The following is a 25,198-nucleotide window of genomic DNA, read 5'->3' as shown; positions in this document are numbered from 1 at the left end:
GATGTTATTGAGGCAATAGCTTGGTCGCGTGATATGATTTATATTAACAGACATGTTAACCTCATGTCGGCAAAGAATATTAAGGAGGAAAAATGACACTACGTAAGGCTTCATATCATTTTAGCCTTTTCGCGGAAAGAATGCTCTGCCACTGCGATGGCCTGCGCTTGAAGAAGAGGGGAAGGGTCGAAGAGGGAGGGAGGATGGTCAGATTCAAAAAGGAAGATGGGGGTTGGGGGGGGGGGGGGGGGGGGGGGGGATTACTGGTGAGAAATGGCCTCCTACTCCTTTGTTGACCATTGCACCCTTAATTTCTCCTCTCACCATCTCATGTCGAGCGTCAGGCGCAAGAGAGAGATAAAGCCTGAGTGCGAAGAGAAGGACGATGATGCGAGATCGATGTAAGGCATGCAGGAGGCGAGCGTGGTGATGAGGACAGCGGCTGAGGCTGGAGCAGTGAAGGAGAAGGAGAAATGTGAGGTAAAATGTAATGAGAAACGAACGCATGTAAACGAGAAAATAATTAAGTTAACAAGAAATAAAAAAATAACGAAAAATAAATAAATATATGGATAGGCAGAAAAATAAAACTTTTTTTTTTGGAGAGAGAGGATGGAGCATTAAACCAATGCTCTAGCATGCTAAATTAGCAAGGATGGTTGTTACAATTTTTAGATCATATTCCCGACTTCAAAAATATGGTCTTACTGATAGAAGTTTTACGCATATGACAAAAGCCCACACATCCTTTATACAAACAACAGAACATAAAGCTATAATAGTTAAAAAAAATTCTGACTTCTCCGTTTAGGAATAGCAACACTCTCGGCTAGACCATCATCTTCGAGCCTATCCATTGTTGGTACCACCCCACTAGCAGCTCTCCTTCCAGCCAAACCCCTATTCCTTTCCTGCAATCGGAGGGCCCTAGCGGAAATTGTTTTATGACCTGACCAACAAGTTGAAAAATGCACAATCTTATAAAAAATGGACAAATTTTCAAAACCAACTCCTTTCAACATTTAATCCTAAAAACCGACCTATTTTGCACTTAATTTCAAAAATCGACCTGGTTTCAGCCCTGGCACTGAAACCAAGTCGGTTTTTGGAAAAAAAAATTTGAAACTTCACGGGAGTTGAACTCCCGTGAAGTTTAGTAGGTTTTTAACAATTTGCTAAAACTTCATGGGAGTTCAACTTCCGTGAAGTTTTATTGGTTAAACAAACTTCACGGGACTTTAACTCCCGTGAAGTTTGTAACATACCAAAAACTCCACGGGAGTTGAACTCCCGTGGAGTTTCAGTCCATTTTCCAGAGAGCCAATTCTCGGAAATTTTTTGACTACAACTCCACGGGAGTTCAACTCCCGTGGAGTTGTAGACGCCTATTTAAGGCCTAGCCTCGTATTCACTCATCCTGCACCCCTCCTCACCCGTTCTCAAACTGAAAACCCTAACCTCTCTTCACCGGTCCTCACTGCCACCAACTTATCCTCACCGAGTCATCATCTCTTCCACGCGTTCCCAAAGACCGAACCCTACCGTTCCCACGCACCAACCGCGAGGCACGGCCACGTCCGCCACACCGTCGCCGAAGTCCCTATCGTCGGCGGTCATCATCCTCACCAGAGTAGATCGTTCTCGTCGTCGTCATCGTCGGAGATCACCGGAAATTAGGAAAATTTTAAGGTAAAATCTTTTTAAAAAATTTTCTCCTAAATTCTTGTATATTCTCACTATATCATGATGATTACTTGGAAAAAAATTAGATTTTAGAAATTATTTATGAATTATTTTTATGAAGAAAATTTAAATAATTTTGTGTATTTAGAGGGGAAATTATCAAAAAATATAAATGTTAGTTTTACTACATATGTTTGATATTGATATATGAATTTGGTTAAAATTATGGGTTTCTAAAATTGATAAGATAGGTTTAATGGTAAGTAACATTTTTTAAAGTTTTTTTTTGTGTAATATTGATCATGAATTTTTTACTCTTCAGAGGTAATGATGAACAATCAAACGGTAATTCTTTGTTCATATGATGGAAAGATTAACTATCTCGAAAATAATATGCTCATTTATAAAGGAGGTGTGACGAGACCGTTGTTTATAACAAAATCGTGTACTTTCAATGAATTGGTTAATGAACTACACAAACTTACATTAACCAATTCACGTGAGTATCACCTCAATGTTATTTGCAATTATCCTGTTATGGGGAACAGAACAAGCGGCATTCAAATATCAAGTGACTATGATATGGGTCTCATTGGAGTGTTACACGACGAGGGGCGTTCGGTCGAATTATTTATTGAAAAACATCAGAGGAATTTGGGCAAATCATTGAATAACAACGGAATGTACTCCCGCATGTTGGAGGACCTTGAAGTTGACTCCGTCTGTTTTTTATCTCTGCAACAAGATGAAGGTTGGACACAATGACAATACATGAGCGGTCCTTCGATGGTGGGCACTTCAAATGCTTTCGATACTAACATGGCCCATCAAGAAGATAATGCAAGTATCGAATCCGAGAATGATGATGAAAATGACGGTTTACAAATTAATAGCATGACGATGATAGATCGTGATGAAAGGGACAACCAACACATTGACGAATGTTGTACTAATAATGAGTATATTGTCTTAGAGCATCCGCTACCCGATGAACTCCAAGCAGAAGAATAGATTGATAACTTCATGATCGAAAATGTTCATATTTGCACTAATAGCGGTGATGCTACACAGGGAGAGGATTTCTCATTCATGAAGGAGGATCTTTTTGAAAGTATGGAGAAATTAATTTATGCGCTTCGCTCATATGCCATTGCCAAAAATGTCAAGTTTAGACCAACAAAAAATAACACAACAAGCTATAATGTGGTTTGTTTTGTTGGCCTTCTTGTTTTGATGATGATTTACAAACAATTTACTACTAATGTTGTTTGTCTAGTGTTTGTGTTTCCCTATGTATTGTAGACAAACAACGTTGTTGGAGGATGGATGGAATCGAGCCTTAACGATCATATCAAATGGAGGTTGGCGAAATTGTGGAGTGAAGCAACATCAATTCAAGTTAAAGATCCAATTACAAGCTTCTTCCGCAAAGTTTACCAAGTCATGCTCAATGAAGATCAAGATCAAGCTTGGGTAATTTAGTTTAGGATTTATATTATGTGTGTTAAGTACTCTAAGCTCAATTATCTATACACACGCATTTATTGGTTTCTTTGTATATATATATAGTTATATATATATATATACACATAAGTTTTGGTTTCTATGCATATATATAGTTATATATATATATACATAAGTTTTGGTTTCTATGCATATATATAGATATATATACATACATATGTTTTGGGTTTTCATGTTTATATATATGAAATTATATATTTCATATTTTCTATTGTGTTTTTGAAAACATTGCATAGAATATGTAATTTTGTGAAAATATTGTATTCTTAGTTTGTAGACTTCAATATCAGTTTATACATGTTTTACGAAGTCTATAAAAACATTTCACAAAGTTTCAAAAGTTGGTTTATGTCAAAACATCAAAATTCAAGTATCTCATATTTTCATGTTTTGGACTATTTTGTAAAATGATGATATTTTTCATTTGGGAAGTCCTTTTTGATAACCAGTCATTGTAGCATGTTTATTATCATGTCTACAATCATTCCCCAAAGTTTTACATTTTTTGGAATTTATTTGATATTTTTAAACAGTGTTTTAAAATCAGCAAAACAGCTTTCAGACTTCATTTTTCATGTATCAGATTTCGGTCGACCGACCGATCATTTGATCTTTCTTCACTGGGCGACAGAGACCGGTCCGGTCGACCGAAAGCTCCATCGGTCGCCCGCACCAGTCGACCGACGATGGTCCAGTTTGTTTTCTTCGTGTTTTTGCTCTCATCGGTCGACCGACAAAATTTCCGGTCGACCGACAATAGATCCGTTAGACACTAACGGCTATTTTTCTAAGCTGTCTTCTGGGGACTGTTTTGTCATTTTGTTTGGGGTTTTTTGTTGAGATCTTGAGTGGGTATAAATACCCAATTACTGATCTCTTTTCAGGTTATCTAAGAATGTTTTAAAGAAGTTTTTAAACAAGGGTTTTAAAAAGAGTTTAAGCTTGTTTAAGCTTGGTTTAAGGGTATGGTTTAAAGCAGGCTTTTATTTATAATTATTTGTTAATTATCATTTCTATTAAAGCTAGTTTTATATTGAGTTTAGATTTGATTTTATATCTCATTGTTACACACACCCACTTGAGCTTATTGTATTTGCATACATAGTATATTAGGGTTGTGAGAGATTGTAACATTGAGTTGTGCTTAATTGAGTTCTCACCTATTGTAGAGAACAAATTTATATTTGTTACATTGTGAGTGTTGTTAGGTTTTCGGTGAGCTAGAAACCGAGTGTGTTGTGAAGTTTTCGGTGAACTAGAAAACCGAGTGTGAGGAGTGAACGTTGTTCGGTGAGCGTTGAAAACCGACACTGTGTGGTTGTAAACGTTATTCGGGTGAGCGTAGAAAACCCGGTCGTGATAGTGGATTTCTCCCCCGGAGTGGGGATCGGAGACGTAGGACGGAAGGTCCGAACTCCGTGATCATCTTTGTGTGTTTGTGATTGTCTTGGCGTCTCACTTGTGCTTATTGTTCATATCATTCTTGTCGCCATTATCTATTGTTCACATTGTCCACTATCTTGTTTATCTTGCTTATGTTTATATCACCCTTAGTTTATATATCCTTGCATATATATTTCATCATATAGGATATATCACTTTGTATATATTGCATATTCTTGCACATAACTCTTTGTATATCTATCTTGCAAGAATATATTTGTTAATTAGTTTTAATTGGCATAAAATCGGATTAGATTAGCATAAGACCCTAATCACCCCCCTCTAGGGTCTAACATGTTTTTATCGTAAAGATGGTGAAAACGAAGATAATGGTGGACACCATGATGGCAATGTGAAATGTCATTGGAAGCTTAAGCCACGTTCGGGAGTAAGAGTAGGTGGGCATTTCAAAATCACGGCATACAACGGACTCCACACATGTAGCAATCCTCGATTGGAGATTAATAACAAGCATGTGTCCTCTTCTTTTATATAACGATTGATTTTACCGTATCTAAGGGAGGATCTTGATCTAAGACCTAAAGATATTTGTCTTTTAGTGCATAAAGCTACCAACTTAGATGTATCATACAACAAGTGTTGGAATGCTAGGAGGAAGGCGATGATAAAAATATTCAGGGATTAGGACAAATCTTATGAGATCTTACAATATTATCTTGAAGCACTCAAAAGAGAAAATCATGGGACTGTCTATGAAGTTTCATCAGACCCTGTTGATGGTGGAGAACGACGGTTCACATGTGTATTTTGGCATTTGGCCCTTGTATTGAGGGTTTCCAATATTGTCACCCTCTTCTTCATTGATGGCACCCACTTATACGTGTTCGCGGGAAAAATCGTGTTCTTCATTGATGTCATTGCACTCTTGTAACTGTTTTTCGATTACAAAAATCCGGTGTTTTTATAAGATCCGGTTACAACGAGATCAAAAAGGAAATAAAAATTACAACTTTTCTCTTTTGTCGAACAAATCGCGAGCTCCTGTTTTGCGGTCGCTCGCTTTGTGGGTTCTTTGCCTGCGCCGGGGTTTATCCGTGGACCACCGTGAGATCTAGATCTGGTCGGATCTACGTAGTATGACGGGTATTATTTCACGAAGGAAATAATAGCCGGGGGGGATTGGTTCACCAAGGAAACAATCGCCCAAGTCTCGGGATCAAAGACCAAGCTTTGATCCGGAGTATGCATGCGTAGATCTGAGATCCGGTCCTCTCGAACTCTTGCCTTATTTGGCGTTGACGATCGCCGAGTACCAGATCTGGATGAACAAGTCCTCGAAGTCCCAAAGCTTGGATCTTTTTTTAGATCTGAGTCTTCAATCCAGCAGGGCTTCGCCTCCAAAAAATCCAACCTTTTACAAATGAACCAAGGGGCCTATTTATAGGCTCTCTGAACTGTTGCCCGCGCACAGATCTGGGCCGGCCACCTTAGGTGGCCGGCTCTGGGCCGAGCCCCCTTAGGCGTGGTTTTCTGGTTTTGCGTTTTCGGTTCAGTCCGTGATCCGGTTCTGTGGTTTGATTTATCCGGACTTGAATCGTTGACCTGATTTGGCAGTAAATCCGATTCTGAGTTCGAGTCCGAAACTGATCTTGATTCGATCGTGATTCGTCCGAGTCCGCCCTTGGATGGATGACTCGTTGACTCTTCAACCAGAGTCTGGAATACTTTGGATATGATTGTCCCAACCTTCAGTCGGTGTAACGGGACCTTGGAATGGCTTCTGTTCTTGATTCCTTCAATCCTTCAGGCTATTCGGTGCTTTGTCGAATGTCTGTAAGGTTTTCGGTGCTGCATTTATTGTCTGACCGTTATCGGAATTTCGAATTTGAATTCGATTCCTGATTTTATGATCTTTAGCTCATGTTTGTTGGTTCAACATAGAACTGACTCTCGAATGTTGACGTTGAGTCTTTATTTGTGACGCGTTGTCCGGCGTAGTGTTGTTGAGTTATCCTTAAGAATATTTACAAAAATATTCTCCAGGAACTTCTCAACCAAAAATAGGGAACAGTTTATACTCATATACCTTATTGGAGTAATGATTCTTTCATTGCAACGCATTGATTGGCGTTGACCTAGGGTTACGCGTTGACCGGCGTTGACCTTAGGGTTTTAAACGTCGTACGCTGACTTTTTGATCGCAACATGTTGAATAGCGTTGACCTAGGGTTACGCGTTGACCGGCGTTGACCCTAGGGTTTCGAATGTCGTTGGATGCTCAAGTCACGAGACCAACTAATGAAGCTGATGCGTCAGTGACTCTCGTATTTATAGGATTTTTGGCAAACCCTCAGCCATCAACGGGTTTGATAAGCCTTTACCGACTACCGTTTGAGTCGGGCTAGCATGCGAATTATGTAAATCCGTTCCGCATGTGACTTTGTGCTAAGAGAGTTAACGCTCTTAGTGCTACGATATTGGTTGTGCTCAGAGATTGAATCCTCTGAGACTTGTTGCTATGACTTTGAATACATAGGCTTCGCCATTGTTACGGGAATAGGCTACCCGGCGACACGTGTTAGGTGTTGACTTTAGGATTTTTGGCTAACCCCCAGCCTTCAACGGATTTGATTAGCCTTTACCGACTACCGTTTGAGTCGGGCTAGCATACGGATTATGTAAATCCGTTCCGCATGTGACGTTGTGCTAAGAGAGTTAACGCTCTTAGTGCTACGATATTGAATGCGTAGACTTCGTCTTTCTCACGGGAATAGACTACCCGGCGATGCGTGTTAGGCATTGACTTTGGGATTTTTGGCTAACCCCCAGCCTTCAACGGATTTGATTGGCCTTTACCGACTACCGTTTGAATCGGGTTAGTATGCGAATTGTCTAAATCCGTTCCGCATGTAACGTTGTGCTAAAGGAATGAACTCCCTTAGACTTGATGCTACGACTTCGAATACGTAGACTTCGCTATTGTTATGGGAATAGGCTGCCCAGCAACGTGTTTTAGACGCTGACTTATCCCTACTTAGGCTTCGGGATAGAATACCCTAGAATCGAACTCTGGTGTCTTTTTCCACGGAGAAAGACTAAATCGGCGACGTGTGTTAGACGTCGGCACATCCTTTCTTAGGATTCAGGATGAAATTCCCCATGAGTGTAAGGCATGGATTTTGGGGTTATATTGACAAATTTTGGAAAGATCGGTGCGGGAAAGGAAGAATTTTATATTCTATTTCCCGGTCTTCTTTTAGGGTGAAGGCGAACCCGAATACAAGGAAGGAAGAATTTTATATTCTATTCCTTGATTCTGGAAAGGAAGAATTTTATATTCTATTTCCAGTGCAAAAGAAACTAGAAGTGGGATCTCCACTCCGAGAATTTGGAAAATCTAGATAAACTTGCCTTTTATAGGATTGGTTATCTAAACTGAAAAGGAGTTCTTCGTTTATCGAAGTGAAACTTCAACTTCGGTTATAGCCATGAGAGGGCTTAACCAAAGAGAAGAAGAAGGGAGTTCTTTCGTTTATCGAAAGGGACTCCGAACTGAAGGTGGACCTCTTGTTCATGAAAAGAGTCAAGAGGGCCAGAAAGACATTTTTGGTGGACCCACTGTCAATTGAAATTGATCAGTGAGGGATTTTGGTGGTGAAAAAGATTTTGGGTTATCCTCTAGAATATTAAGTGTAATATTCTTCAAGGAACTTCCCGGTAAATGGGTTATCTTGAATGTACTAGGGATATTACTTTTTCAGGAACTTCTCATTTATTGGCATTAATTGCCTGGTGCCCTCTTGAGTAATCAGGCAATATGCATCGTTTGAGTAGACTGTGTCTATCACAAACGGTCCTTCCCATTTGGGTTCGAATTTACCTTTCTTCTTGGAATTGAGGATTATCGGTCGGCGAGCAGCGAGGACCAGATCTCCTTCCTTGAAGCTTCTCTGTCGGACTCTTTTGTTAAAGGCCCTAGATATTCTGGCTTGATATAACTCGATGGTCGTCATCTTGGTTGCGAGAGCGATCCGAAGGGATGGGATTTGAATCTCCAATGGTAGCACAGCTTCACATCCGTATACCAACGAATATGGGGTAGCTCCCGTAGGTGTGCGTATAGTGGTGCGATAAGCCCAGAGTGCTTCACCGAGTTTATCGTCCCAGTCTCATTTATTGGTCTTCACAAGCTTTGACAAAATCTTAATGATCGTCTTGTTGAAAGCCTCAGCTAGTCCGTTTGCGGCGGGATAATAAGCTGTCGACGAGACATCTTCAATCTTGAATTTGTCACAAAACCTGATGAAGGCGTTGCTTATGAACTGTGGACCATTGTCATGAATGATCCGTCTTGGCACGCCACTTCAATTTTGAACTTGTCCCAAAACCTGATGAAGGCGTTGCTTATGAACTGTGGACCGTTGTCATGAATGATCCGTCTTGGCACGCCGTGTCGGTATATGACATGATGCTTGATGAAATTGATGACGTTGTTCGTCTTCACTTCTCTAAGCGGAATTGCTTCAGCCCACTTTGAAGAGTAGTCCGTGATTGCAAGAATGAATCGATCACCTTTGACTGAAGGGGGAAAAATAGGACCGACAATGTCCATGCCCCATGTCTCGAACGGCCAAGACGTGGTTGACGTGTGCAACTGCTCTGGCGGTTGATGCATATAATTCGCATGTATCTGGCAAGCGTGGCATTCTCGTGCGTATTCGATTGCGTCACGAACCATCGTTGGCCAAAAATATCCCATTCTCCTGATGCGATCATACAGCTTGGGACCAGGTTGATGCGCACCACATTCTCCTTCGTGCGCTTCCTTAAGAACTTCTTCTGCTTCTTTGTTCGAAAGGCATCGGAGTAACAAACCATCGTACCCTCGACGGTATAATGTATGGGTCTCGGTATTATAGAAGAATCTTGGAGCTCTTCGGCGGATTGATTCCTTTTCTTTTACATCCTCTGGCAAGATACCATATTGGACGTAGTCGATGATAGGAAAACGCCAATCTCGGGACTCAGACCCAATTTGAGTTGAATTCACCTCTTTGGCGTTCACGTTTCTATCCTCTTCTTCTTCAATCTCCGTACTGTATATGGGTACGCAGAGTTGATGCGTCCGTACTGTGACTAACAGCTCAGCTTCGGGAGGCTGTGCCATAGGGGTACGAAGAGTTGATGCGATCTTACTGTGACTAGTAACTCTGTTTCAGGCGGTCGCGCGAGGGACACTGCTAGTGCTGCCAGTGCATCTGCATAAGCGTTCTGGAGACGAGGGATGTATTCAATAAAGAATTCTTTAAAAGATTCTGCCATTTTGATGGCCTCCTGGTGGTACGGGATCAGGTCTTGGTTCCTGACTTCATACTCTCCACGGACTTGGTTGACTATTAGCTGCGAATCTCCGAAAGCTTCAAGATATTCGACCCCCAGCTCTTTGGCGAAACTGAGTCCAATGAGAAGCGCGTTGTATTCGGCTACGTTATTGGAACACGGACTAGTCAGTGAATAAGCCCGAGACATCACATGTTTCCTCGGGGAAATTAAGACAACTCCAACTCCGGAGGAGACTGTAGAACATCCGGGGGTTATTGCCCTATTAACTGCCCTCAAAGCACCATTGAAGTATAATTGCCATACTTGTTGGTGCGATGTAGTGTTAACCTCGTGGGTTTCATCAGGCAAGTCATTATATACTTCTGTCGTATCCGTGGTCGGGTTTGCCGCCAAAAGATCACAAATCGCTTGTCCTTTGATTGACTTCTGTTGTTTGAAGTGCAAATCATATTGGGACAAGAGAAGGGCCCATTTCGCTAACCGCCAATTCATAGTGGCCGGTTGCGTCATAAACACCCGTACTGGATTAACGTTGGAAATGATGTAAATCGTCTGTCCAACCAAGTAATGCCGCATCTTTTGCATTGCGAATACCAATGCGAGGCATTCTTTCTCAATCATCGGATACCAAGACTCGGCGCCTATCAAGGTCCTACTTAGGTAATAGACTGCCTGTTCGTGACCATTATCATCGTCTTGTGCTAGTAAGGCACTTATCGAGTGGTTCATCGCCTTGAGATAAATCAAGAACGGTCTACCTGATTTTGGTGCAACGAGAACAGGAGGATTTGTTAGATATGTTTTAATATCTTCAAATGCTTTTTGACAGGCGTCGTCCCAGATGAATGACACCCCTTTCTTGTTTAGCTTAGAGAATGGTTGGCACTTCCCGGAAAGGTTTGAGATGAACCGCCGGATGTAAGCTAGCCGCCCTTGCAATCCTCTGAGCTCTCTCAGATTTCTAGGAGGTTGCAGTTCGTGTATCGCCTTCACTTTGTCAGGATCGATATGTATACCTTTAGTGGTGATGACGAATCCAAGGAATTTTCCGCTAGACATTCCAAGGAAGGATTTAGTAGGGTTCATCTTCAACTGATGGCTCCGCATGAGATCGAACATCATCTTTAGGTCCTTGATGTGATCTTCTTTGTTGCGACTTTTCACAACCAAATCATCGACGTAGCATTCGACTGTTTTCCTAAGATGTTCTTGGAAAATCTTAGTCATCGCTCGCTGGTACGTGGCGCCTGCATTCTTTAGACCGAAAGGCATCACGGTGTAGCAAAAGACACCGAGGGGCGTTCTGAACGCTGTATGCTTCTCGTCGTCTGGGGGCATCTTGATTTGGTTATATCCTGAGAAACCATCCATAAAAGACATTCTCTCAAATCCATATGTATTGTCGATAATGACATCTGTGATCGGGAGAGGAAAGTCGTCTTTTGGACATGCCGTGTTCAGGTCTCTGAAGTCGATACAGATCCTGATTTTACCGTTTGGATGTTGTTCCTCTCGGATAAATCCTGATTCAATTAATTTCTTAACCTCTGCCTCGATGGCTTCCATTATCTGCGGACGAAATCGTCTTTGCTGTTGTTTGACAGGTTTGGCATCCGGCTTGATATCGAGGCGGTGCATTGCTACATTGGGGTCCAGCCCTGGCATATCCTCGTAGTTCCACGCGAAGACGTCGATATATTCCCTAATGAGAGCAATTAATTCTTCCTTCTCATTTGGGGGAAGACTGCCGCTGATGAATATAGGCGTTGGGTTGGCCTCGTCACCCATATTAACTTGGAATATTTTATCTTCAGTGGGGGGGTTCCCTCTGTTCGAACCTATCACCATACTGCATGTTCAGGTGATGAACCCACGGGTCTTCCCATGTTGGCATTTGATCGTCGTCCTCCATTGTAGACGGATCAGCTGTAGCCATATTTACCATTAGGGCTTTGAATGCCTCCCCTAGACTTGTGTCGGAACCCCCAGCTGAAGAATCAGAAGAGTATCTTGTTAGCGATTTGATCGATAATTTGCCAACTATATTCATCATCGGATGAGGAAACATAGCCTAAGCCTCGCCCGTATTTATAATAATCCTCGGGTTTCCCTTTTGGTACATATACCGCTTTGGCTGGATTACGAGGACCTCGGTCGAAGTATAGACCTTCTCCGAGTGTGAAATCGTATCCCTGCTTTTCCATGAGCTTGCGCGCTTCCGGACTATACTTAGATAAATGCCGACCAGGTTTGTCATCATCTTCATCTTCACTTAGGAAATGATCTGGTAACGGAGAGCTTTTTCCTTTACCGTAAATTACTTCTTTTGCACCTCCTATCTTGTTCGGGATGATCATGGTTGTTCCGAAAGAATGCTGGAGGTGTTCCTTTGTTACATAGGACGACCGAAGCGGCATATACAAATCAGGATTATCATACAACTCTTTTATCACATCATCAAGAGACAGGGAGTACTCTAAATCGTCATTTATTTCATTATTGGCAAGTTGCCAGTTACAACTGCCATCTGACGATTGATCATCGTCAAGATTGATTACAAAAGGTACAATGTCATTTAAAACAAAACCAGCATTGTAATCGAATCCAGCTTCGGAATCAGCTTCTCCTCCGCTGTCCGTGCCCTGGACTGATGGTTCTGTATCGGATTCGTTACCATAAAGGAGAGAATCAGTGAAATAATTCTCAAACCCTTTAAATGGTTGTTTATCCGCGACCACCGTCCTGACCCTTCCATCAGTGGCGACATATTTCAGACACTGATGTAGGGTGGAGGGAACTATAACATTACTATGGATCCAAGGCCGACCCAGTAGTAAGTTATATGATGTCTCAGCATCAATCACGTAACACGTGACTTCCGTCTTCAGATCACCCATTTGGCACTTTATCCGGATCTTTCCCAAAGGCCTTGACCCGCTGGTGTTGAATCCGTAAATGACCGTGCCTGTAGACGCCAATTTGCTGACTGGAATGCCAAGGCTATGCATAAGGCGAAGCGACATAATACTCACAGCGGAACCCAGATCCACTTGGATTCAGTTGACTTCGCTGGAGCCAATGTATCCGATGAAATATAGGGGCCGATCATGGTTCGAATTCTTCGTCTGCATATCCTCTTTGGTGAAGGTGATGCAGGGAAGGTTCTTGGCCGCTATATTGCATTGTTGCATCGACAGCTCTAGCTCTTCAGGTGCCGGTTTGACCCGAGTGAGGAATGCTTTAGAATCAGCCAAGGCTTCTCGTAAAGCTTCCCTAGTCTCCTTAGACAACCGCAGCAACTCATACAACGTTATCCGCGCTGGAATATTGGCTAATTGAGCCATGATATCGAAGACACGCGGAGTTTTCGAACTCTCCGGTTTGTCTCTTCTAATCGGGCGACTGAAACGAGACTGCTTCGGGTTCTGAACTTCCTGGGGATTCTTCTCTTTTGGCTTATTCACCGGCTGTTTTCGAGCCTCTTCGCCCGGTGTAGGACTCGCAATCACCCCCAGCTCTGTGAGAGTTTTGGCTGGTCCCCGTTTATTCACCCCATGCTCACTAGGTGGCGGATAGTTGTAGTGATACTCGTTTCCGCTTCGGGTCGCAAAAACTTCTTGTTCTTCTTCAGAGAGCGGGAAAGCTATGATTCTTTCGTCATCTTCTCCTGGGATAGCAGAGACTCCGCAGCAAGACTTTCCTTTACCTTTGGATTTCTTCTTGGATGACGATCCGGCCCATTGTTCATCTTCAACCAGGTCGGGGTGAACCCAGAGGATTTCGCCGTTTAGGGCTGTGTGTGGTACAAGCCCCTTTTGGCGCTGTCCATGTGGGTCATCATTCACCGTCTTCATTCCCACCTTGGTGACGCGTTTCGGCTCGAACCATGTTGTGGGCACCGATCCAAAGCTGATTGACACTGCATTTGCTCCCACATTCTTGGCAGGCTTCGGGGTTATGACACCCACATCAATTAATGCCTGGATCTTATCCTTGAGGTGGAAGCATGACTTCGCACGACTTGGTTGGGTGATGGACCGCTCTATGGTATGCGCAATACTTCGGATCCGTCACTTTGCTAGCTCCCTCTTGATCCACGATCGCCGACAGTTGGTTTTTGTTGTTCTCCAATAGGTACTTGAAGATGTCGGGCACCTTGTCATCTTTGAAGGAGTACACCTTAGGAAATCTTGGCTCCGCTCTTTGCTTCTGAGGCCGCTGTTGCCATTGCGGCTGCGATTGTTGTGGCGCTCTTTGCTGCTGCTATTGCTGAGGTTGCAATTGAAAGGTTTGATTAGTATCAACTGCATTAGCATGTGCCTTACCTTTCCCCCTCGGGTTGAAATTCTGTGCTGGAGCATTTGCCGCCTGTTGGCCTCTCTCCGCCTTCTTTCTCCTAAGGAATCGCTCAGCCTGCTCTCCTCGGACCTTCAGATCCTTCCACGTCTTGGACGGTGCTGTCCCCATTGCTTCCAACACGTCCAAGGACAGATTATTATGGCAGGTCTGGAATTCTTCGGTGATCGGGTCCCGGCAATTCATTGCTTTGTTCCGGAACCTTTTGACGAAGGTGTCGACTAACTCCCCATCCTTCTGCTTCTCATCGAGCAATGATCCGATAGATATCTCGGTGTCGTCATCGAAGAAATTGGTGAGGAACATGGTCTCTATATCGTCCCAGCTGTTCATGCTACCTGGCTTGAGGCGGCGATACCAATCGAAGGCGGCTCTGCGAAGAGTGCCGACGAATGACCGCACCATCAGAGGCTCATTGCCGGAGATTACCCCCAGGTGTGATTTGAAATAAATCACATGCTGAGTGGGTGAACCCTTCCCATCAAACGGCGTGAATTTGATTAAGTTGAACTTTGCCGGATATGGAATTGATTCTCATTCTCTTGGGTATGGACAAGGAATGCCTGTTTTCTTCACCTCTTGAGCAGAAATCAACGTATTGATCTTGTTCTCGAGGTTTTTGATCTTCAGACTTTCGCCTGTGTTTTCGTTAGCACGATTCTGTGGCGGAAGTGTGGCATTACGACTAGCATCCTCATTACCACCCCCTGCATTGACGGGAGGATTATTGGCATTGTGAGCTTCATCCGCATTCGTATCCTCATCTTCTTGATGAACCTGGTTACGACGACTTGGCTCGCCTTGCTGGTTCGTCAGTGCTTGAATTTGTTGCTCATGCATTTCTCTCATATTCTGCATGACCATCTGCATTTCAAATCTGAAGGTCTCCTGTTGTTTATTCATGGCTTCTTCAAGCATCTTAGCCACTTGCTCCGCGCTTATCATGAATGACTCGCGGGGTTGCCCCTCGCTGGATACTGTGTTGTCAGATGCGACCGCCGAGCTGGCATCCGACTCTTCATCTTCTGAAGGTACTCTCGTCCGAACCCTACCATAATTTCTCCGTTTAATGGCTCTAGACTGCAGATGGGTTATACGCTGGGATGCCTTCAGAATCGACTCGAAATTATCTCGTACCGATGTCCCTTTGCTGGTCATATTGGTGGTGACTCTCGGAAATTCTCCGTCTTCAACCACTGCTCTTCTTTGCCGCTAAGTCTTTCGAACCCTGAAATTCTCTCGGGGACTGCCTTAATGCAGTTGCACTCAGACAGTACTGCCCGAATGAGCTTTGAACAAGGGCACTGAGTTTCTAGCCTTCGAGGACTTCTCTTTCTGGCTTTGTTCGTACCCCCAGCACGATAGTACAGCTCTTCTGTTTGAAAGTCGGAGCAACCTATCGTGTGTCGGCACGATTTCTCAGGTATAACGTAATCATCATCAGACGATAATGTTTCCTTCTGAGAGCGAATTACCTTCTTCGTACTTTCGAGAATCACGTGCCTCGAAACGCACCTTTGTGGGCGTGAATCCTCGACGGGCTCCTGAACTTCAATGCGCAGCATAGTGCGCTTGGGTGCCATGATTTCTTTGTCATGTTGAGGGTTGCGGCGACCCCCAACATGTTGATTTGTTTGGGGCTTTCTTAGTGGGCCCAAACGTCCTTGGATTGGAGCTTTACTTCACTCCTCGGGAAGTGGACCGAGGCGCTCCAAGACTGACTTCCTTTTCTGGGATGGTCCTGCAGGATCTCCCGGGGTAGTTGTGGAAATCATCGGCGGTCTGGATTGATTCGCCGAAGGTTGCACTTTCGACGGCCGCAGTTGCTGCTTTTTGGTCTGAACCGCCGCTTCAGACTTAGGCCTCTAAACTTTGCGAGTTGGTGGCGGCTTCTTGGCTACCTCTTTCTGCATCTTTCTACGGGCTTCTTCGGCTTAAGCCCGTGCCTGCGCTGATAGTGCGCGGCGTTTGCGGATGCGTTCTTCCAGCGTCGAACGATTCCGTTTGACACGGACCCATTCCATTATTGGCGGCTTAGAAGAGGCGTCGTTCATCTGTTGTTAAGGCTGTTTACCTCTCTTGTTCTTCAGATCCACGTTGTAGCGGATCCCGTCAATTGACTCCATGGCCTTTGCGAATTGTTTCGCAAGGCTTTAACGTTGCCTTTGGCGGGCTCTCTTCGAGAGAGTCACCACGCCTTCTGCGGCAGAAAGGTTGGCCAGAGTAGATCTACCTTGGTTGGGAATTGGAGGAATCTCACCCGATGCGACTTTGGCATCAAACGGGGTGAGATCTTCGTTGGTGTTTTTAACGTCTTCATACCAACGAGTTTTTCTCCTGGAGGAGAACTTGGACTTCTTGGACTTGCGGGGGGAGGTTGATCCGGACGAGGACGACAAGTACTCCTCGAACTTCTGCTGGTCGAATTCGTATTCGCCCTCCTCCACGACCGGGATTGAGATCCGCGGCTGCGACGTTCCGATCTCGGCAGCGAGATCGGCGGCTCCCACTGTGGTCGCCAGATTGTTCGCGGGAAAAATCGTGTTCTTCATTGATGTCATTGCACTCTTGTAACTGTTTTTCGATTACAAAAATCTGGTCTTTTTATAAGATCCGGTTACAACGAGATCAAAAAAGAAATAAAAATTACAACTTTTCTCTTTTGTCGAACAAATCACGAGCTCCTGTTTTGCGGTCGATCGCTTTGTGGGTTCTTTGCCTGCGCCGGGGTTTATCCGTGGACCACCGCGAGATCTAGATCCGATCGGATCTACGCAGTATGACGGGTATTATTTCACGAAGGAAATAATAGCCGGGGGGGATTGGTTCACCAAGGAAACAATCGCCCAAGTCTCGGTCCAAAAATTCCAACCCTTGAAAAATGAACCAAGGGGGCCTATTTATAGGCTCTCTGAACTGTGCCCGCGCACAGAACTGGGCCGGCCACCTATAGGTGGCCGGCTCTGGGCCGAGCCACCTATAGGTGGCTCGGCTCTTGGCCGAGCCCCCTTAGGCGTGGTTTTCCATTTTTGGTTCAGTCCGTGATCCGGTTCTGTGGTTTGATTTATCCGGACTTGAATCGTTGACCTGATTTGGCAGTAAATCCGATTCTGAGTTCGAGTCCGAAACTGATCTTGATTCGATCGTGATTCGTCCGAGTCCGCCCTTGGATGGATGACTCGTTGACTCTTCAACCCGTTAGCTTGATTCCGCACGCGAGTGGATCTATTCCGTTGTTTGCGTGCGATTCGTTAACCTCATCGCCTCGTTGGTTCGTCGGTTTGTGCTGAGCTGTGCTAAGGGATCTATAAGCAATTTTATACGCCTACAATACGGTAAGTACAAATGTGTTTTGCTTGTTGTAACTGGAGTTGACGTGGATGGCGGGTTGTTTCCTTTTGTGTTTGTAGTGGTTGGTGTTGAAAACACAGAGAATTGGGCGTGGTTTTTTACATGCATTAGATATCATATCCCTAGTGTGGGGGTGAGGCCAGTTACATTCATATCTGATAGGATGAAAGGAATTCCAAGAGCACTCCAATGTCATTTCCCGTCACCACATGCACATTGTTATTGTCTACGACATATTAGGGACAACTTCAAGAAGAAGTATGGAAACAGTCAGGTTCAAGATCTTCTTTGGCAAGCCGGTTGTGCAACAGAAAAATTAGTTTATGATCAAATATGAGAGAGGATTAAGTTCATTTCACGAGCTGCACATGATTGGATCGAAACTAGTTTGGGACCACACAATGTTGATAATTGGGATTTATGTGAAGATGGTAGGAGACGGTTCTGTATGATGACTACAAACACTTCTGAGAGTTTCAATGGCATGCTCAGGGGAGCACGCGGTATGCCAATACAGTCACTAGTTGCTAAAACATTTTACTGACTTAATAACTTCTTTCTCTGATATCGCGTACTTGGTAAAAATATCCGCTCAGATCTCACATCGAAGGTTGATAATGCTAGCGGCTCAGATTATGAGAGTCGATCCTTTCACGTCGTAAGATACAGTTTTAATGAATGAGAGGTTATTGAGGGAATATCACATAGAGAAAACCGCTCTTACAAAGTTAATATGTTAGTGGATCACACATGTACGTACACTTGTAATGTACCACAACTACAATGGATTCCTTGTTCACATGTTGTCGCGACTTGTTCTGATCTACAGGGTGGTGCAAAGATTTCACATTATGAGTTCGTCGCGGGTTGGTATTCTACTTACAACTATCAACAAACATACAAAGAGTGTTTTCGTAAAACATATGATAGTCGACATTGGACACAAGACGGGCCAAGGATATTACCTCCTTTGTATAAAGGTCGGCAGGACGCCCTCGTACCGTACGAATTAGAAATAGTATGGATGACGGTCGTGAAGGAATTAGGAGGAGAAATAAGTGCAGTAGATGCGATCAACCGTGTCATAACAAAAATAGTTGTCCAGCTAGGATTAGGCGTTGATTTGTAATTTGTCGCGTTTCATACTATGTTTGTTTCCGTATGATATTTGTAATTATAATTTGTAGCGTTTTGTACTATGTTTTGGGATCTAATTGTAATGTCTGGTTTCAAATTATTCTTTCTTCACATTGCGCATTCATTTGTTGTAATATGTTTTTGATATATGACTAAGTTAGTCATTCAACTAAAATATCTAACAAATTGTACATTGTCCTCTAATATTTTAATCTTAGATATATTCATTACGGATCCGGGACCGATACATCTCGACGTTTTGTACCTCCAGGTAAGTCATTGTTCAGACCATATTGGCTCAAGACAGGTAAAATGTTTTTGGTATATATATTCCTTAGCATTGGCACTAATTTTAATTTTTCTCAATATACTTAATCAATTTTGTTTGACGTGCAGCCCATACCAGACATCACCATGGTCGATCATTCCCAGAGTCATTCGGCTTGGGTCTTTATGGATGAGAGAGTACTACAACTGATAGCTCAGGCCGGGTTTCGGGAGTGTTTGACAGTGAGATATATTAGGCTTGATTGGTCCCTTATCACTGCACTGATTGAGAGGTGGAGGCCAGAAACCAATACCTTTCACATGCATATAGGGGAGTGTACCATCACCTTACAGGACGTAGCCGTCATACTTGGGCTCTGCATCGATGGCCCGGTAGTTACGAGCAGCGATGACCATAATTGGGCTGAGGTATGTGCTAGGCTTCTTGGTCAGGTTCCCGACTTGAGGAGTAGTGCGATGAAGCTATCGTGGCTTCGTCAGACATTTCAGAGAGACATACCAGCAGATCCCTCCATTGAGACGCTTGAGTTTTATGCTCGTGCGTACATACTACACACGATAGGGTGCATGCTATTTCCTGATGTGAGCAAGACTCTTGTACATGTACGATGGCTGCCACTGCTGTAGGATTTTGGTGTATGCGGCGGCGTACTATCGTAGGGGTAGTGCGGTGTTGGCATACTTGTATAGAGAACTGGGTAGAGTATCCTTAATGCAGAATAAAGAATTCAAGGGATGTTACACGTTGATCCAGATTTGATCATGGGAACGCATTCATATTGGTAGACCAACTTTGCTTATGCACCGTGACTTACAGGGACAGTTTCCTTTGACATACAAGTATACTTGTCCATACAATTTTATTCAACTGAATTTGAACTCATATATTATTTATGCCAAATAGGTATAACATGTGGTACACTAACTACAAATTAGCGACGCGACATCATGTGTTTTACCGAAATGAGCTTGATGTCCTCCAACATGAACAAGTAAATATAAAACTCGATTCGTTATGAATATTATAGTTTTATTGTTAATACTAATAAATATTTTATCTTATTTTAGTTCAAGTGGAGACCCTATTCACCGTCGGAGCTCGATATGCATATTCTTGCACCTATCTGTCGAGATAGTCCCGACTTGTGGAGAGCCAGAGTTCCATTGATCTGTTGGGAGATTATAAAGATGCATGTCCCCGACTGTGTGCTACAGTATTTTTTGCTCTCTCAGCATGTGCCAGAGCATGTCGAGCAGATCGATCGCCGGTGACGACCTACATTGCACCGTACCGACTGGGCCGTAGTCCGTGCGTCCTACATAGATAGGTGAACTCACAGGTGGGATTTCATACAGAATACAAGAGACATAGCTGTTGACTATACCACGTATATGCATTGGTATTGGGATATCACACGTAGATGGATCACGCGTGACCCACAACCATCAGCTGGACACATGCCACGCCCACCGACAGACAGTGATACGGGTGTATCTTCTCTTCGGAACTTAACGATCCTCATGGAAGCTTGAGGATAGATGATTCTCATGATAACATGAGAATAGAGGTGTCAAATAGCACAAGGGAACGCAGGAGGAAGCGTGGAACGAGACGACGAGCAAAAGAATCGAAGTATCTAGTTTTTAGCCTGTGAGTCGACTCATAACAGTCATGAGTCGACTCATCAGGTTGAGTCGACTCATGACTATCATGAGTCGACTCATCGCTGGTTTTTGAGTTTTTTCCAGTTCTGACGAGTCGACTCATCTCTGTCATGAGTCGACTCATCGATGGTTTCCTGGTTCGTTTGGGATTCTGTTCACACGAATTCCTGTTGGTTTTGGGTTTGGTTATTTACCAAACTACCATCCACGTTTGTACACCTATATAAGGGATTGTTTTAGGGTTTCTAAATATCTTTGAGATCAGAGAGTTTAATCAGGAGAGATTAGATTCTAGATTGAGATTTGAAGAGCTTGTTCTTCAATTCTAGAGTGAGATTGTGAGGAAGAGATTGTAATCTTTTGTTCTTCATAATCTAGAGAAGGTATTTTCCTTCGCCAAATTGAATTGTTCTTGTGTTTTGATCATCCTCTTCTTAACCCACCTTTTGGTAATTCCCTGACCAAAGGGTGCTTGCACGGCAACTCGTATCAAGTTGGTATCAGAGCATCAGATCCGGTGAAGGGGCATCCTGTGTATGGTCCTTACTCGATCCCAATACAAGGAGCTTGGCGAGGTCCTTATTTCATTAGAAGGAGTTCGAGATTTAAGGAAGGAGAAGATGGCTGAAGGAGATAATTCAGCGAGGATTGATGCATTGGAGAAGCAGATCGAGATGATAGGTTCGACTCTCACACAACTCGTCAGTCTTATCCATAGAGGTGGCAAACAAGGTTAATCTTTTTTGAAGAAAATTGTTGAGTCCGATGTGGAGAGAGTAGATTTAAATTCCGACGAGGAGGAGGAGACCGTTAAGACTGCATTGCATCAAGGTGGTAAGAATTCTTATCAGAACCTAAAGATTGACTTCAAGGTAGAGATTCCTGTTTATGATGGGAGTGTTGATGTCGAGAGGCTTGATGACTGGATCGAGCGGATGGAGATGTATTTTACTCTTTATGGCTATTCGTCAAAAAAGAAGATTGTGTTCGCGACTTTGAAGCTTTCAGGGCACGCGTTGACGTGGTGGAAATCCTACTGCAAGTAGGAGAAGAAGGTGATATCGTGGAACAAGTTCAAGGAGTTACTGAGGAAGCAGTTCTACCCGATGGGATTCCTTGAAGAACGTTGGTACAAGTGGTACAGCTTGCGCCAAAGGGTCAATCAAACCGTTCAAGAATACACCATGGAGTTCCAACAGCAGGCGATGGTCCTCAACATTGCGACAGAGGAATATTCCGTGTTTATGAAGTATATGGCAGGACTGAACGATCACATCCGAAAGGAGATGAGGCTATTCACGGTGGAATCAATCGCAGAGGCGAGCGTGAAGGCAATTCCGAAAGGAGATGAGGCTATTCACGGTGGAATCAATCGCAGAGGCGAGCGTGAAGGCAATTGCCATCGTGGGTAGGCAAAAGAAGAGTAACGAGGCTAGGGGAGACTCCAAACAGACGGGAGGCGAGTCTAGTGGTTCTTAATCTAAGGAGGAGAAGAAGAAGGGTGATCCAAGGAAAGCAGGGCTGGTTTGTAGTCACTGCGAGAAGACAGTGCATACAGGTGATCGGTGTTGGGAGAAGTATCCTCATCTCAAGCCAAGAGGGTTGAAGAAGAAGAAGGAGAAAAAGGCATACATGATAGCTCAAGGTTCGAAAGAAGTCCCGAGGATGACAGAGCCTAACAGCAGTCTTAACCTTATGACGAGGAAGCAGACCACGAAAGAAGACGACGACCCGAGAGAGCAACTCTTTGTTCTTAAGTTGCAAGTGAAGACCAGTTTGGTTGATGCCATTGTTGATTCGAGCAGCGAGAAGAATTTGATATCCGAGGCATTGGTGTAGAAGCTAGGTTTGAAGACGGTCAAGCATCCGAAGCCCTATCCATTGGGGTGGATTCGGAAGGAGGAGAAACTGAGTGTAGTTAACCAGTGCACTGTCAGATTCGCTCCACGAGTCGTATATTGATGAGGTCACGTGCGATGTCGTTCCATTGGATGTTTATCAGATTATACTGGGCAATCCGTATTTATGAGATAGATATGCGATCTACGAGAGGCGGGCTCAGAAGTACACCTTCACTAAGGATGGTGAAAAGTTCATATTTCGTTCAGCATCTCTTCCGAAGGAGACCAGCTTGGGGACGGTGACGCGAGTGAAGAGACTAGTGAATGCAAGCAAGAAGTTTGTCTTGCTGTGCATTAGACTTCCAGAAAAGCCATCGATAAAGGATTGCAACTTAGAGCGAACGGTGACTATGACGAGACGCGGGACGAATGAGTTGTTTCCGATCGGACGTCGAGACCGGATTCCTAGCAAGGCCAGGTGGTGCAGAAAAGATGGAGGAGCTCGAGAGTTTCCTCAGCAAAAGTTCTAACTTGAATGGGACTTTAAGTTCTTAAAGAGGGGACCCATGATATGGGTGTATCTTCTCTTTGGAACTTAGCGATCCTCATGGGAGCTTGAGGATAGATGATTCTCATGATAGCATGAGAATAGAGGTGTCAAACAGCACAAGGGAACGCAGGAGGAAGCGTGGAACGAGACAACGAGCAGAAGAATCGAAGTATCCAGTTTTCAGCCTGTGAGTCGACTCATAACAGTCATGAGTCGACTCATCAGGTTGAGTCGACTCATGACTGTCATGAGTCGACTCATCACTGGTTTTTGAGTTTTGTCTAGTTCTGACGAGTCGACTCATCTCAGTCATGAGTCGACTCATCGATGGTTTCCTGGTTTGTTTGGGATTCTGTTCACACGAATTCCTATTGGTTTTGGGTCTGGTTATTTACCAAACTACCATCCACGCTTATACACCTATATAAGGGATTGTTTTAGGGTTTCTAAATATCTTTGAGATCAGACAGTTTAATCAGGAGAGATTAGATTCTAGATTGAGATTTGGAGAGCTTGTTCTTCAATTCTAGAGTGAGATTGTGAGGGAGAGATTGTAATCTTTTGTTCTTCATAATCTAGAGAAGGTATTTTCCTTCGCCAAATTGAATTGTTCTTGTGTTTTGGTCGTCCTCTTCTTAACCCACCTTTTGGTAATTCCGCGACCAAAGGGTGCTCGCACGGCAACTCGTATCAAGTTGGTATCAGAGCATCAGATCCGGTGAAAGTTTGCAGGCCATGAGGACAGGTCTCGATCATTTGGGCAAGCGTACACGCAACAACGACAGCCACATGACGATGAAGCCGTCACTTCACATGCTGATGGAGCCGACACTTCGCATGCTGATGGAGCTAGCACTTCGCAGCCTTATACACAACAGGATACTCAGATATTCGAGGTTCATCAGCAATAACGTAGGGGGCGGGGAAGAGCGAGGGGGAGGGGGAAGAGAGGGAGAGGATCTATTTTGGGTTGTATGTGAGCTTATTTTGTCAAAATTTGTAACTTTTATGAATTTTCAAATACTATACTTTTGTGGATCAATTATTGTTTATATATGTACTCTTTGTGAGTATTGTTTGATTCGTGTTTAATTCATGGTAGAATTATGTATATATTGTTGTAATTCAGCGTATATGAGATTAATTATTATTAACAGGTAAATATAACATATATGATGTACGTTACGTACAGAACATGCACAGGCTGCTGTGCATGTTTTATAAAACATGCAACTCAACTCCCGTGGAGTTGCAGTCAAAAATTTTCCGAGAGTTGGCTCTCTGGAAATTAGACTGAAACCCCATGGGATTTCAACTCCCGTGGAGTTTTTGGCATGTTACAAACTTCACGGGAGTTGAACTCCCGTGAAGTTTGTTCAACAAATACAACTTCACGGAAGTTCAACTCCTGTGAAGTTTGTTCAATCAACAAAACTTCACGGGAGTTGAACTCCCGTGAAGTTTCGAAATTTTTTTTTCAAAAACCGACATGGTTTTAGCGCCAGGGCTAAAACCAGGTCGGTTTTTGAAATTAAGTGAAAAAGAGGTAGGTTTTTAGGATTAAATGTTGAAAGAGGTTGGTTTTGAAAATTTGTCCTATAAAAAATCTCAAGATATCTCCTCCTTTTGCAACCCAAAAAAAAGGTTCTTTCATTGGGCTCTTGCCAAATGCACTGAGTTAGTGCACATTGTTGGAAATTATGGTTAAATCTGGAATTAAACAGTGAAAGATGATGTCCTATAATTTTAAATTTTTCAAGTTAACTATTGTGTGTTTGTGAAACGCTGTGCTTAAAGCAATATTTGACCTACTCCGGTGCAAGGATCCCAGGGCCAAACTGCTTCTAGGAACAGTAGTAAAGTACTCTGGTGTGCACCAACCCAGTATTATCAAGATCTCCTCGATCTAAAAGACATTTCGGTCAAGGCAAAGATCTCCTCGATCTCAGAACCTTTCGGTTCAAAACCTTTCGATTTCATGGCAAGTTCCTGCAGGCACGGTTTCTACAGTAGCAGCACAACAGCAGCAATAAATGTCAAAATCTCCTTGATCCAA

General features: G+C 43.5%; 1 protein-coding gene across 1 annotated transcript; it reads left to right on the top strand.

The window, feature by feature from the left end:
• Nucleotides 409-19,952, top strand: LOC109846964 (serine/threonine-protein phosphatase 7 long form homolog). The gene is made up of 3 exons (XM_020416203.1): nucleotides 409-487; nucleotides 19,017-19,069; nucleotides 19,195-19,952. Exons 1-3 carry the CDS (start codon nucleotides 409-411, stop codon nucleotides 19,711-19,713), a joined length of 651 nt encoding a protein of 216 aa, XP_020271792.1. The 3' UTR covers nucleotides 19,714-19,952.

The sequence above is a fragment of the Asparagus officinalis genome, chromosome 7 (assembly GCF_001876935.1).
Source record: "Asparagus officinalis chromosome 7, Aspof.V1, whole genome shotgun sequence".
NCBI classification, from domain to species: Eukaryota; Viridiplantae; Streptophyta; class Magnoliopsida; order Asparagales; family Asparagaceae; genus Asparagus; species Asparagus officinalis.
The sequence above is the reverse complement of the archived record's forward strand: the minus strand, read 5'-3'. Positions and strand labels throughout refer to the sequence as shown.

Excerpts from the sequence above, each read along its gene's own strand:
- LOC109846964 (XM_020416203.1), top strand. The coding sequence starts at position 409 with ATGCAGGAGGCGAGCGTGGTGATGAGGACAGCGGCTGAGGCTGGAGCA. Across the intron at positions 488-19,016 it reads GGAGAAATGTGAGGTAAAAT|ATATATTCATTACGGATCCG; the intron begins GTAATGAGAAAC and ends TTTTAATCTTAG. Across the intron at positions 19,070-19,194 it reads TCGACGTTTTGTACCTCCAG|CCCATACCAGACATCACCAT; the intron begins GTAAGTCATTGT and ends TTTGACGTGCAG.